The sequence below is a fragment of the Myxine glutinosa genome, chromosome 4 (genome assembly GCF_964187855.1).
Source record: "Myxine glutinosa chromosome 4, kmMyxGlut1.1, whole genome shotgun sequence".
Lineage (NCBI taxonomy): Eukaryota > Metazoa > Chordata > Myxini > Myxiniformes > Myxinidae > Myxine > Myxine glutinosa.
Genome location: NC_136264.1, coordinates 68,464,840 through 68,480,699, shown reverse-complemented (window position 1 = coordinate 68,480,699; position 15,860 = coordinate 68,464,840). Strand labels below are relative to the sequence as shown.

The window sequence follows — 15,860 nt, the reverse complement described above, 5'->3', positions numbered from 1 at the left end:
AGGCAGTTGCTTTTAAACAACTTGCATTCTCCTCCTGGAAGGCAAATCAAACTCAAGAAAACCTCAGATCATTCCACAAAGCTCACAACAAATGTGGCTAGTTTCTGGAGAGCCAGAAAACAACATTTGTCCAATCTCAAGAAGGAGCTTTCAAACTTGTCGCCCTCTTCTAAAACCTGGTGGTGCCTTGTCAAGACCTGCACATTATGCCCTCTCCATGCTTTGTCCCCCTTATATATCTGCAGGACATACGCGATCCAGCAGCAAGCCCCTACTAGTCAAACTGCCGAAATCCAGAACCACTGTTCACCTCCACTCATTTACTCCTCTTTTTTCCCCACCTGTGGAACCACCTGCCATACTTTCTTCAATCTTATTCTTCCCACCATCTCAAGTCATCCCCCACCCAAAATCATGATCTTTTCTACACTTGGTTCAACCACTCCCCAGCCCTCCTCAAAAAACTGCGTATGTCATATTGTCCACCATTAGAGTTTTCCCTTACCCCTTATCATTACCTGCATCCCTTGTTTGTCTGTCTCCATATATTTTTTCACTCTGCCCTGCTGTTATAGTGTTTCCCCTTTTTCCTGTTGTTCCCTTTGTTATGTTGTGGATTCATTTGTTCTGTCTCATAGCTCTTCCACAAGTCTAGACCTCATATTTGTGGACTCAACATTCGTGGCAATTTCCAGGAACATATCCCCATGAATGTTGGGGTCCGACTGTACTCTTATTCGCTTTAAGTAACCTACCCGTATTTATCAATTCCAAAGGTTTGATTATTCAGACTGTGGTAGCACATTCAAACAAACGGGTGTAAGGCCACAGCAATAAAAAACAAGAAATATGTCATGCTAAGCACGATACTTGAGAAATGCCTAAAATAAGTTGATGACCTTTGGCCTATGTTGACCTCAAAGATAATTGGTGGGTGAATGCAGTGATCTGACATGCAAATAAATCCTCTTCAGATTTCAAGTCAATCTGATGAAAATTGAGGATTTTAGAAATCACACCTTTAAGTTGTTGACCTTTGACCTATGTTGACCTCAACAATAATTGGTGGTTGAATTCAGTGAGCCAATTTATAAATCCTGTTCAAAATTCAAGTCAATCGGATGAAAATTGAGGATTTTAGAAAATATCTGACAAAATCGATGACATTTGGCCTATGTTGACCTTTTGACCTCTTAAATCAATAGGCGTCTTGCTTATGTTGAACCTTATCATTTTGTTAAGCTTAGTAAAGATCGGTTTACAATTGTGACCAGTAGGCGATTGACATACAGACAAACAAACAGACAGACAGGCAGACAGAGACAGACAGAATAATGCACACCAACAACCAATATACTTGAAAAATGTTCGATTTTTGCAAGTAACAAGTACAATTACCTGTTGCTGTGCAGGTGCATGCAGCGCACGGTAGAAGTGTGGCCGTACAATGTGTATACACACTGCCCTGTATCCGCATTCCAAACTTTGAGTGTTCGATCTGTCGAGCCACTTACGATGGTATTCCCACGCATCTGTGATGACCAAACACCACCCGTGTGTCCGACAAGTGTGCGCAGACACTGGGGGAAGAAAAACGGTGTGGGGATGGAAAATGGGAAAAGAATAAATGACCAAGCAGACAAACCCTCCTGGTTTGGGATAATCAACATTTAAGTATCATAGATACAGGTTTGCGCAGCATCTTGTTTCTCTTCCCACTCTCTCGAGTTCACATTGACAGACACAGCAGTCGGTGCTGATTGTGCAGCAATAAAAGAGGTAGCTGAAGAAACGAAGACAGGATAAACCATACAGTGACACACTGGAAATGGTTTTCTACTCGGTGGAGAACATTGCAATAAGGCAATTACAGATAGCAATTCCAAGACCACATGCTGTCTGCAAAGGGGACATTTTGCTTTATTCAGTCTACTCTTGCCAAGTCAGACACGTATCCCTCGATTACACAAACCTTTTGGTGAGATTCATATTTTTTGTGAGAATTTTATTTTGCTTGCACATTGGGTTGCCAGATGGACCATAGATAGCTTAGTGTGGCACATATTTGCATTATGCTACAGAACACCTAGTATGGCAATATGACTGATATCAAATAAAACTCGAAAAGCACTCGGTAGAGCCATACCTCCGCCAGGCTGAACAGGTTACGTATTGTATCCCACTGACAGGCTGGATCTGGATCTGGTTCCAGACCTGAACCAAAATCGAAATGGCTTGTTCTTGACATTTAACCAACTCAACCACCTGGTTTTGTCATAATCCATACAACCTTTTGAAATAACGTAATATATATATTTTTTGGCTCCATCTCTCAATGGTGAAGAATCACAAGCAAATTCAACAAAATCACAAACAGAGAAACAGACAGACAGGTGTGAAAACACAACCTCCACCCACCTTCAGTGGTAGAGGTAATAACCATTTCAATCTATATATATAAAACACAGTTTGTGTGTGTGTGTGTAATGTTACCGGTAGACTCCTAAACGGAGAGGCTCACGTACTTGATATTTGGCACAGACATGGCCATTGAGCCTGGGACGAACATGGCCGACCTAAAAATTGATTTCATAATATTTTTTAAACCATATTTTTACCTCAGCGCGAAATATTATGACCGGAATCTGACCGGTAGCAAAGCAGCGCGCTGATTCGCTCAGAGCGATCACGTGATGTTTGTTGCCGCCATTAACTCAGTTATGCGTTCGGGGCAATTCCACGAGAAACGGTCCGCAGAGGTCAAATTTTAAGTTTGACTGAAAAAGTTCATGTTATGTACCAAATGAAAGCTGAAAAAATGTACTTTCAGATAATATCAAGATCACTGAATTAGCTTGCTATGTTGGCTTACATCATTCATTGCAATTAATGAAGTCATTCTACTGAAAAGCACAGTAAAATTGGCCCTCGATAATGCAAAGAACTATTAATTCATTCGTCTCTCAATTCATTGGCATGAAGTCAACAAATGCTATCCATCAGAAGATACCTGTATGAAGATTATTTCAAAACCAATTGAAAAAAATATGAGTTGGCCTTCTATGCTTAATTAACACTCAAATTAGGAGTCAGATGTCACTCTGTGACGTGTCATTCCATAACGAAAATTTGACATTTGTTTACTTTTCTCTTTAACTGGTGGATGAAAAACCAAATAAATCCAGGGTCATTAAGAACTTATACCACCCAATCATTGTACAGTATAATTATATATATATTTAAAATCTACAAAAAATAAATTAAAAAGAAAACTTGTCACTCCGTAACGTTACGGGGTGACTCATTCTGTCAAACAATTGATAACTCAGCCTGAAAAAAGGTGGCGACAGAGTAGCTGTCCCAGAATTCATTGCGTGCCAGATTTTACTTCCGTATGACAAGTTTCAAGTTTACGCGTGGTCATCTTGAGCGGTTTTGAAATCGGTTTACATCCAGCAATCGGTGAGTACAAACTACACCTCTGTTGTCACCTGCGGATACGCATCGTAAGAGGAAAACTAGACAAATCACCGCGCCACCACGGACCGCCAACTTTGCAGTGGACAAGCTGAGTGAAGCTGCTTACAACCTCTACTGTCAGTTTTTGTGGCCTAAAACATTTCATGATCTTTTAGATGATTCGTAGAAGGGTACGGTGCAATTCAAATGGATAATTTGTCGATGCATTCATATTACAGAAAGGATGCCATTGACTGCTGCCGAGCGACAAAAGCGTTTTCGAGACAGGCACAAGGAAAAATGCAGGGAGCTGGATGCGAAACGCAAGAGAGAGGCGTGTGCTGCTAATGTTGCGAAGGCAAGGGAAAGTGAACGTGCATGTCAGCGGAGATGTCGGGCGAAGGGCAAAAACACCGAGTCCCGATATTTCATGGATGTCGCCAGGGAAGAAAGACTTTGTGGTCATTAAGACTGGGAAACGAAAGACAAGGTTCAAAAGAGTTTCCTAATGATGACAATACGAGAGGCATACAGTTTGTTTTGTGAGAAATATCCAAACATCAAGCTCGGCTACTCCCAATTCGCAGCACTTCGTCCAGCCAATGTATGCCTCAATTCAAAGTTTCCGCACAATGTCTGCCACTGCAGATATCATGAAAACATGCGCCTCTTATTGGAGGCCTTGTCATCTCATGTGCCTGGACTTTCGACCAACTTTCGTGAATTCCTTGGAAGCATTGTATGTGATCAGGATTCGGACAACTGCATGGCAGGAAAATGTCAGGAATGCCATACCAAGTTTGCCACAGTGTATTCTGTCGACAACGAAACAGCTAACCTGCCGCTGAAGTGGTTTCAGTGGGAGACAATTGAGCAGCGGGCCACAAAAGTAACTAAAGATGGGACTGTTCAGGGTGCCCTGCATGAGGTATTGCAAACAACTTCCATGCTTCAGCTTGCACTCATTCATCAAGAGGAAGCAGAGCTACTTCTTTGAAGATAGAAGGAAGGCAGTTGATGGTGATCGCATTGTCGTCAAGGTCGATTTTGCGGAGAACTATCCTGCGATAGAACAGAATGAAATCCAGAGTGCTCATTGGAGCCACGTCCAAGTCACTCTATTCACAGTACGCGCCTGGATTGATGTTAATGTTACCGAGTCTTTCGTTATTGTTAGCGATGACCTCCAGCATGGCAAATATGCTGTTCATACCTTCCTGTCCAATATCATCACCACACTGATATCACGCCATCCGAGGATTAGGGCGATTGACTTTTTTTCAGATGGGGCAGCCAGTCAATTTAAACAGAAATTCTTGTTTTCCAATCTTACATTCCTTCAAGAATTGTTCATGATTCAATTATCCTGGAATTTCTTTGCCACATCTCACGGTAAGGGCGCTGTTGATGGGATAGGAGGTGAGGTAAAGAGGAGAGTTTGGTTGGCAAATCTGGCTGGGGATCCTGTATCTGATGCAGAATCCTGCTTCCACGTAGCAGCGGCACAGTGCAAAAAGATCGAAGTTTTATTCATCACAGCAGGAGACATTCAGAAGTGCCAGTCGCAATTGGACGAGCGCTGGCAGTTAGTGAAGTCGCTTCCGAATACACACCAAACACACTGTGTGAAACCTGGGAGGAAATATGTTGTGAGCGCCTCTATGTACTCAACAGCGGAAGAATTTGAATTGGTGAGTCTTCACCCCGAGTGCCATGTATCATCCTTGGAATGTCAAAATACTGCTAGTCCAGCACCTGCTGAGCGCCCCAGGTCAGACAGTCAACCCCAAGTGCACCCTGGTGACTTTGTGGCTGTGCAGTATGTCACAAAAAAAATCGAAGAAGTTGTTTGTTGGCCAGGTGACTCAGATAGTAGATGATGGTTGTTTGGAAGTATGATTTTTGCGAAAAGCGGGCCTATCTGACTTGGCATATACATTCCCAGAGGTGGAAGATAAATCCTGGATTGATTCCAACCAAGTAATCAGATTCCTTCTTCAGCCATCCCTCGACCATCACATAACAATCATTATGTATTTGCTGAATGTCCTTTGGGAAAGGGAACCTTTTGCAGGGCAGTCATGTGAAGTTTTGTGATGTGGCCAACTGATTCATTCCAAACTTTGTTTTGTTTCTGGTCATCCACTCGTAAATTGTTCTCAATTTCTTTAGTCTATTTCTTGACTTTTGTATATGTTTATTCTATATTTTCTCAGTTCAGATTTTGATTTTGATTATTTTGTAAAGTGTTAGATGTTGAAATGCCAGCACAAGTCAGCTGGGTTCAGAATGAAAGTCTGGCGTAATCTAGAAATGATTTGTTGCTTTGGGAGAAATCTCAAAATTGACACGTCACTCCATAACGGGACTATTGTAATTATTTCAGAGTAATTAGGTCATGTCTGGAATTTTGAAACCCCTGTACTGAAGGTACAACTATTAGTGTATCTTCCCAGTATTTCATTACAATTTTATAACTATTGTGAGAGCAGAGTTTTCAATAAATGTTGTTATTGTTTAATAAATGACAAAAGACCGTGTCACTCCGTAACACAGTTTTTGAATGTTAATCACTTGACAATGGTCCAACTTACAGGAACTCCATTAATATCTCTGTAAAGTGCAATTCTTCCTTTACAATATGATATATAGAAAGTAGGTACTAGTGGCTTTATCGCTGTGCTAGAGCAATCAAAGTTCACAAAAATGACTCAAAGTGTCACTCCGTAACGTCGTGGAATTGCCCAACGCACGTATTTCAGAGCGAAAAGCAATTGCGTTTTTTCCGGGTACTTCTGCATGATTAGCATTTAGCATGATTTAGCATGATTTAGCATAGATAGTAGCATGTTTCACATAGATTTTTTTTCAGCGAGCAGAAGTACCCGGCATTGTACGAATAATATATAGATAGTGCCGTGTAGGGCGGAGTGATGCCGCTGTGGGAGGGACCGAGCAAGGTCGCTGTGGGCGGGGCCGGGCGAGGTCGCTGTGGGAGGGACCGAGCAAGGTCGCTGTGGGCGGGACCGAGCGAGGTCGCTGTGGGCGGGACCGAGCGAGGCAGCTATGGGCCTCTTCTCCACTCCCCCCCGTTCCCCTCCCCTCCCCTCCCCCCTCCCCTCCCCCGCCCGGCAATGCCGGGTACTTCTGCTCGTGAAATATAAAGGCTTCCACTCATATTGCCGAAACAGTACAACACCAGAAGCAATGGAAAAAGGGAACTTTCATAAGCAAAATAACACGTGGTGGCACCTCGTATACAAAACACAACAGGATTGCATTTCATGTTCCTGTGACAGGGAATGGGGCAGTATTGAAGGTGTTGGAAGGACATTTCAAAGAGCTCTTGAACCGGGAAGGAAGCAACGGCGAGCTGGAGCTACCGAGTTATGTGGAGGAGAAAGTGGAGTTGGTGGAGATCATGGAAGAGGAAGTGTGGACGGCATTGAAGAGGATGAAGAAGGGAAGAGCGCCAGGCATAAATTAGGCGTACAGAGATGATTAATTGCATGGGAGAAGTCAGTCAGTTGGACGAAGAGGCTATTGAATGAATGTATAAGAGAGCGTTCAATTCAGGAGTGGAGGACAGGGATAATTGTGCCAATATGGAAGGGGATGTTCAAGATCCGGGGAAGTAGAGGGGCATTAGGCTCCTTAGTCGTGTCATGAAGGTGCTGGAGAGGGTTCTGCACAGGAGGATAAGGAAGAGTGTGGAGAAGGAGATCGGAGAAGAGCAGCAGGGGTTTATAAAGGGTCAGGGGATGATATATGGGATGTTCAAGCTGAAACAACTGGTGGAGAAGAGGTTTGAGGTGCAAGATGAAATGACATTGGGATTTGTGGATCTGGAGAAGGCATACGACACTGTCCCGAGAGAGATGGTGATGGCGACACTGGGATGGATGGGAGGGCTGAAAGCAGAGGTTAGGTGGGTGGAAGGGATGTACAAGGGAACGAAGGGAAGAGTTTTGGTTGGTCCTGGGATGTCGGAGGAGTACAGTGTGAACATCGGTTTGAAGCAGTGAAATGCTCTCAGCTCGCTTCTATTTATCATGATGATAGAGCTGGTAAACAGGAAGAAAAACCACCGGGAACAGGAACCACCAGAAACCAGGAATGGAAGAGGAGGAGAAGAAGAAGGTCATCAATGCCCTCTTGCTTTGAAGAAAGGGAAAGAAAGAGGAAGACAGAGAGTTGGGGTGGGGCCAAGAGAGGACAGACCTTTCAGTCCTTTTACCATTTTAATATCGTCTCGCTAACATGTCGCCCATACTGCAAGTCGTGCAGTGAAATGGACCACAGCACAAGGGAATGCTGAAAGAAACCGCAGAATGGCACACAAAATTTCCTGCCTGTTGGCCCAGATAGACATTTCTTTGGGCAACTTCCATATGGCTGGAGGCAAATGCAATGATAGTCTGATGTGGAAAGATATGCGATGTCGGAGCAAGCAAAATTTATCAACCTCATCCTCCCCCCACCCCAAGAAAACACTCCCTTATTGATAATAGTTATGGAGATTAAGATGGAGGACACGTTCGTTGTAGACATTATATAAGTTCAAAGTGGAATACCATGAATGGAATGCCACGTACATTGTGAGAAACTGCAACTCCTGTTTTCAATACAGTGAATTGAGAACAGAGTCACACAAATCCCATGATACGTAATGTGCAGGTGGTATAACGAAAGAACAGATGTATAAAGCATTCCAAGATTCCAATGCAATTCAATCATAGGCCATCACTCTATTCTCTGACCTATCAAAGGGAAGAGTGGGACCGGAATGGGAAAATTAAAATTAAACTTGAACGACAGTTTCGACATCATGACGTCGACCGATATGCCTCTGCCTACATTACTACATCATTATAATACTTGTATCAAGTTTGATTTAAATCCATTCAGCTATTCTCAAGTTATCACATTTTTACCTGACATCACCTCTTATCACATCTGATGGCATAATCCAATCAATTCATATTTGCATCATATATACTTCTACCAAATTTGCTCAAAATTCCATCAGTTGTTCACAAGTTGGTGTGGCAACATAAATTTTACTTAACATGACCTCTGACCTTTGACATCTTGACTCTAAAATCTAATCAGTTCATATTTGCATCATATATATACTTATACCAAGTTTGTTCAAAATGCCATCACTGGTTCACAAGTTGGCATGGCAACATAAATTTTACTTAACATGACCTCTGACCTTTGACCTCGTTAACCCAAAATCTAATCATTTCATCTTTACCTCATTATACATAACTGCATCAAGTTTGACTAATATCCCTTCAACCGTTCTTAAGTTATCGCGGTAACGAAGTAATTGTAACTTAACATGACCTCTGATCTTTGACCTCTTGACCCCAAAATCGAATCCGTTTATCTTTGCATCATAATATATAATTATACCAAATTTGGTGAAAATCCTATCACTGGTTCAATCACAAGTTAGCTTGGTAACAGAATGTTTACCTGACAGGACATCTGACATTTGATCTTTGACCTCTTGACTCCAAAATCTAATCAGATAATCTTTACATCATTATACTTACCTCTACCAAGTTTGAATTAGAACACTTCAACCACTCTCAAGTCACAGACCTATTACAGACTTTGCATCATAATATATACTTGTACCAACTTTGATCAGAATCCCATCACTGGTTCACATGTTATCACGGCAAAAGGATTTTTACCTAACTCTGACTTTTACCTAACTCATTTTTACTTTTTACCTACTCTGATGACCTTTGACCTCGTGACCCCAAAATCCAATCAGTTCATCTTTACCTCATTACACAAACCTGCACCAAGTGTGACTAAGATCCATTCAGCTGCTCTTGAATTATCGCAGCAATGAAAACCTGTCACAGACAGAGGAACCATGGACGGACGGACAACCAAAAAAACATAATGCCTCTGGCGACCTCAGCGGCGAATGCATAAAAAGGTCTGAAAAAAAAAACAATCAGGCAACGGAACAAGATGGAAGACGATCAAGACAAAGATGAAGATGGAATACCTAAACCTGACAACGGAAGATGGTGGGTGAATATTTCAAACACTGTTAACTCCAATGATATTAACTAGCAGGGTACATCCGCACTTTGTATTCAAGTGCATGTTTGCACAGTGAATGATTTAGGTTATGCATGCGTATGCTTCGTCGTGTACTTGAACCATATCTGTGATGGGGAAGCACAGCTCTTGTGCTCAATTGACTTCCGACGAACGGTGACAAAGTAGATTTGTCAGTGAAGGTGCGAATGTTGCCCGGGTTGATATTCATGCAGAGATTTGTGTTGCAAAGTAGTGGAAGTCTTCACATTGCAAAAGCTTTAAAATGGAGATGATACTGCTTCCATGCAGCAATCAGAATTGAATAACTTTTTTTCTTTCTGCACATCATCTACAGCATGACAACCTCAAGACCACAGAAGTTTCATCTGAGAGGTTTACAAAGAACAGTTCAAGGAAAACGACAATGTGAAATGGAGAGCAAGTACAAAAAAAAGATGTTTGTAACGGCCCGTGCGATTGACTAATTGGTAATATGTTCAAAGAATACAATTGACGAAGGTTTTAACAAGTGAACAGGGCACAAGTATCGATGTCAATTAAGGAGGCAGGAGTGGAAATGAAAAAAACGGATTACTTTTATAATACAAGGAAAAGTGGAAGAGGAGCACCTGAGAAGTAAAGCAAAGGTCTAGCGACAAAAGATCAGAAACGATGAAACCCCAGTGAAGAGTGCTCATTGGATGATAGGAGTGTGGAAGACGCATCTTCAGCCCTACATGATCAAACACCTGACTGTATAAAATAACACGCTACCTGCTAGATTAACGAGTTGCAAAACAATTTTTACACAACCCTTGGCTTGTGCAGTGTGACCTCAAAGTGTTTATGTGTGTATAAATAAATGCAGAAAGAAATAAATGCAGAAATAAATAAATAAATAAATAAAGAGAGAAAGAAAGAAATAAATGCAGAAATAAATAAACAAACAAACAAAACAAACAAATATATATATATATATATTGTTGCGGATCTCCAACGTCGGCCTTCCCCTTATCAAGGGGGGATTAATCCCCTTGTCCTTTTACTGGCCGACGAGATCCCGAGGCTATCACGTTCCTTCCGTTCGGTGTTAAATAGGGTTGTTGGTCGAATTAGTCCTATTACCTAAGTACTAACACCGACCGTGAAGCAAGGAAATAACCCCACCCAAACCACGGCGTTAGTGGACACGCCGAGCGAAGCGAGCCGCGATTCGGGCCGTTAGCAGGTACTAAACCCGATTCTAAGCGGTTGTAATCGTGCCACGCTTACCCAATTGAGAAATCACAAGGACGATCGGATTAAGAGGAAAACCAGGAAGAACAGGCAATTTATTCACACTTTGTACAATTAGAAGAGGAAAAGAAGCAGAGAATGTACAGGGAAGAGGAAGAAGCAGATACACAGGGCAGCCTTAAACAGTCTTATACTTATCCCTGGACACGGGCCCGTTCACACTCAGACTCACTCACACGGGGTTTGTAGATGGTCGGGTTGAGTATCCAAGGGTCCACAGCTCGTCCAGTCCCCGACTCGTACCGTGCAGATGATGGAATACGGCAGGCAGCTCTCCACGTGGCGTAGGCGCGAAGCGGACAATTAAATATCGGGGAAAGGTAAGCTGGCGATTAGATGGCGTATGTAATACTTGTACCGGCGCCTTTATACGCGCTCCCGGTATTGCTATGACCGATGCGCCACTTCCCCAAAGGTGTTACCAAGCGCCTTTCACCAACGGCCTTCTGCACGCTGCAGTCCTCTGCAATGCGTGCCGCACGCCAGCCCTTTGTAAAGCGCAATCAATCAATCAAGGCTCGTCACCGCGCGTCTCTCCCTCTCGTAACTCTGCCACAAACCAAGCGCCTCTCCCTTCTCATCTGATACTGCAACTCACGAGCTCCCTTCTCAACTCTACAAGCGAACTCACGTCTCATCTGAGGTGGGGGCCTCGCGCGAAGGGTTATATTGCCACGCCCAGCGAACCCTCTGGAATGTCCAGCCACACCCCGTCAGGCGATGTCGCCTCAGCCCTGATTGGCTGGTGAGAGCTTACCGGCTCCGCCTTGATGGCTGCTTGACGTGGCCACACCCCCACCGCCCACCCTTGCGCTCTGCCCCCCTTTTGGGCCTTACCTCGTGGCCTTTGGGCTGGTTTGAGCGAGCAAGAGCAGCAAACGCCGCTGGCAAGCCAGCGTAACAAACTGGGAGAGGAGATGGAGTACAGACTGGATAGCGCTTAATGGCGTCGATTGAAGGGAGGCTGCAAAATGGACGAACGGGGCCTACTTTTATTTGTTTTACACAACGCAGATGCAACTATTGGCAATGGCCTTATCCTAAACACATACTATGAAATAACTAACGTCCTAAGGTGACCTACGTGTTGCATGTGGCCTATCTATGGGGTGCAACCTTTAACCTTTAATGATGTTACCTGTGTGGGTTCTCAAAACCGCAACAATATCTTCTAGAAAAATAAAAGAAAGTTTTTGCTCGTTTGTTTGTTTGTTTGTCTGTGCAAGCTAATCTCCTGAACGGTGAAAGATAGGAGGAAACCTCGAATACAAAAAATGTCGGGACGGGCCCAGGGAAGGTTTTAGGCTAGGTGGCGAGGCTGGTCGAGGTCCACCTCGGCCGGGCTGGGCCCATTTCGCAATTAAAAGCTGAGCGGAATTATAGTAGTAAATTCATTCAAAAAGAACCAAAAGTGTCGGGACGGGCCCCAGGAAGGTTATAGGCTAGGTGGTGAGGCCAGTCGAGGCCGCTTCAGCTGGGCTCATTTCGCAATTAAAAGCTGAGCTGAATTATAGTAGTCAATCTTCTACGGCCACGAGTAAAAGCTGAATTATAGTAGTAAATTCATTCAAAAAGAACACAGGCAAAGCCGGGTGCTTTCGGCTAGTATATATTTTCGACACACACACACACACACACACACACACACACACACACACACACACACACACACACACACACACACACACACACACACACACACACACACACACACACACACACACACACACACACACACACACACACACACACACACACACACACACACACACACACACACACACACACACACACACACACACACACACACACAATTACTTTCTTGTTTCTCCAACTTGCTCCTAAAAAGGTGTGTTGTGTTTGTATCCCAAGTGTACATACCTGCCCGGTTTTGTTTACTGTTTAATAGGTATTCCAATGGCACCATTCAGATTGCTTTGTTAATTCCTATTAGGTTCTCTGTCTATTGCCGTGTCAGATGGGGCATCGTGCCATACCGTGCGGGCAGGAAGGACCATATATCCTCTTGGTAAGCCGTGACATAACGCGCCGTGTCATAATTCTGTTTCTGGGTCCAAGCACGAAAATGGAGCCTGTGACACTTTTCACTCTGACCAACTTCTTTTCTAATATGTATAATAGTATAAAGGCAGTATGTGGTATATATGAATGAATGAATGATCGTTTTAAGGCCATTTTCCCCGCTAGAGCGGGGGTTAGCCTTGCGGGCCCCATGACAGTCATGGTTCCCTGTTTGAGGCAATGTTGTTTTTATGGCCGGATGCCCTTCCTGACACCAACCCTTGGTCACGCTCTTACGATGCGCAGGGATACGGTGTACCTATTCTAAATTGGGGTACACACCATGATCATTCATCCCAGCAAGCTGGTACTCAATTTGCCGACCTCGGAAGGATGACAGGCTGAGTCAACCCCACTGGCGTTAATTAAGCGATCGACCGGGATTCGAACCCAGGATCCTGGGATCCCAAGTCGGCACCCTAACCGCGAAGCCAACACCAGGCTTATGTGGTATGAAGGTAGTAAGTATGTAGATAGTAAGTATGTAGATAGTAAGTATGTAGATAGTAAGTATGTAGTGGTAGTATGTTAGTAGTAAGTATGTAGTTGTATGCAGCTAATATGTATCTTGGTAGTATGTATGTCGGTCGTATGTATGTTGTGGTAATTGTAGTATGGAGGTAGTATGTATGAAGGTAGTATGTATGCAGTGGTAGTAGTAGTATGGAGGTAGTATGTATGTAGTGGTAGTAGTTGTATGGAGGTAGTATGTATGTAGGTAGTATGCATGTAGTGGTAGTAGTATGTATGTAGGTAATATGTATGTAGGTAGTAAGTATGTAGGTAGTACGTATGTAGGTAGTAAGAATGTAGGTAGTAAGAATGTAAGAAGTATGTATGTCGGTAGTATTTATGTCGGTAGTATGTATGTAGGTAGTATGTATGTAGGTAGTATGTATGTAGGTAGTATGTATGTAGGTAGTAAGTATTATGTAGCAAGTATGTAAGTAGTATTATGTAGTGGTATTAGTGGTATGTAGCTATTATGTATGTAGGTAGTAAGTATGTAGGTATTATGTATGTAGGTAGTATGTATGTAGGTAGTATGTATGTAGGTAGTATGTATGTAAGTAGTATGTATGTAAGTAGTAGTAGTATGTTGTGGTAGTATGTATGTAGGTTGTAGTAATATGTTGTGGTCGTATGTAGTGGTAGTAGTAGTAGTAGTAGTAGTTGTGCCAAGTTGTCATCGTAGTATGTAGTATGTAGTAGTAGTATGTTGTAGTCGTAGTATGTTGTGGTAGTATTAGTATGTTGTAGTCGTAGTATGTTGTAGTCGTAGTATGTTGTAGTAGCAGTCGTAGTATGTTGTAGTAATAGTATGTTGTAGTAGTAGTAGTAGTATGTAGTAGTAGTAGTAGTATGTAGCAGTAGTAGTATGTTGTAGTAATAGTATGTTGTAGTAGTAGTAGTAGTAGTATGTAGTATGTAGTATGTGGTATGTTGCAGTAGCAGTAGTATGTTGTAGTAATAGTATGTTGTAGTAGTAGTAGTAGTAGTATGTTGTAGTAGTATGTGGTATGTTGCAGTAGTAGTAGTATGTTGTAGTAGTATGTAGTATGTAGTATGTTGCAGTAGTAGTAGTAGTATGTTGTAGTAGTATGTAGTATGTTGCAGTAGTATGTTGTAGTAGTATGTAGTATGTTGTAGTAGTAGTATGTAGTTTGTTGTAGTAGTAGTATGTAGTTTGTTGTAGTAGTAGTATGTAGTTTGTTGTAGTAGTAGTATGTAGTATGTTGCAGTAGTAGTATGTTGTATGTAGTAGTAGTATGTAGTATGTTGCAGTAGTAGTAGTATGTTGTAGTAGTATGTAGTTTGTTGTAGTAGTAGTATGTAGTTTGTTGTAGTAGTAGTATGTTGTAGCAGTAGTATGTAGTATGTTGTAGTAGTAGTATGTAGTATGTTGCAGTAGTATGTAGTTTGTTGTAGTAGTAGTATGTAGTTTGTTGTAGTAGTAGTATGTTGTAGTAGTAGTATGTAGTTTGTTGTAGTAGTAGTATGTTGTAGTAGTAGTATGTAGTATGTTGTAGTAGTAGTATGTAGTATGTTGCAGTAGTATGTAGTATGTTGTAGTAGTATGTAGTTTGTTGTAGTAGTAGTATGTAGTTTGTTGTAGTAGTAGTATGTTGTAGTAGTAGTATGTAGTATGTAGTAGTAGTATGTAGTATGTTGCAGTAGTAGTATGTTGTATGTAGTAGTAGTATGTAGTATGTTGCAGTAGTAGTAGTATGTTGTAGTAGTATGTAGTTTGTTGTCGTAGTAGTATGTAGTTTGTTGTAGTAGTAGTATGTTGTAGTAGTAGTAGTATGTAGTATGTTGCAGTAGTATGTAGTATGTTGTAGTAGTAGTATGTAGTTTGTTGTAGTAGTAGTATGTAGTATGTTGCAGTAGTATGTAGTATGTTGTAGTAGTAGTATGTTGTAGTAGTAGTATGTTGTAGTAGTAGTATGTAGTTTGTTGTATTAGTAGTATGTTGTAGTAGTAGTATGTAGTAGTAGTATGTAGTATGTTGCAGTAGTAGTAGTATGTTGTAGTAGTATGTAGTTTGTTGTAGTCGTAGTATGTAGTTTGTTGTAGTAGTAGTATGTAGTTTGTTGTAGTAGTAGTATGTTGTAGTAGTAGTATGTAGTATGTTGCAGTAGTATGTAGTATGTTGTAGTAGTAATATGTAGTTTGTTGTAGTAGTAGTATGTAGTTTGTTGTAGTAGTCGTATGTTGTAGTAGTAGTATGTAGTATGTAGTAGTAGTATGTAGTATGTTGCAGTAGTAGTAGTATGTTGCAGTAGTATGTAGTTTGTTGTAGTAGTAGTTTGTTGTAGTAGTAGTATGTAGTTTGTTGTAGTAGTAGTATGTAGTATGTTGTAGTAGTAGTATGTTGTATGTAGTAGTATGTTGTAGTAGTATGTAGTTTGTTGTCGTAGTAGTATGTAGTTTGTTGTAGTAGTAGTATG

The 15,860-nt window shown here is 41.9% G+C and overlaps 1 protein-coding gene across 3 annotated transcripts in view; it reads right to left on the bottom strand.

Moving 5' to 3' along the window:
- Positions 1-15,860, bottom strand: part of FBXW7 (F-box and WD repeat domain containing 7) — a 541,360-nt gene that overhangs the window by 82,680 nt on the left and 442,820 nt on the right. For all 3 annotated transcript variants that reach the window (XM_078775834.1, XM_078775836.1, XM_078775835.1), the window contains one exon: positions 1,399-1,580. In XM_078775834.1, coding sequence (XP_078631960.1) covers positions 1,399-1,580 — 182 coding nt within the window. The remainder of the gene's footprint in view (positions 1-1,398; positions 1,581-15,860) is intronic.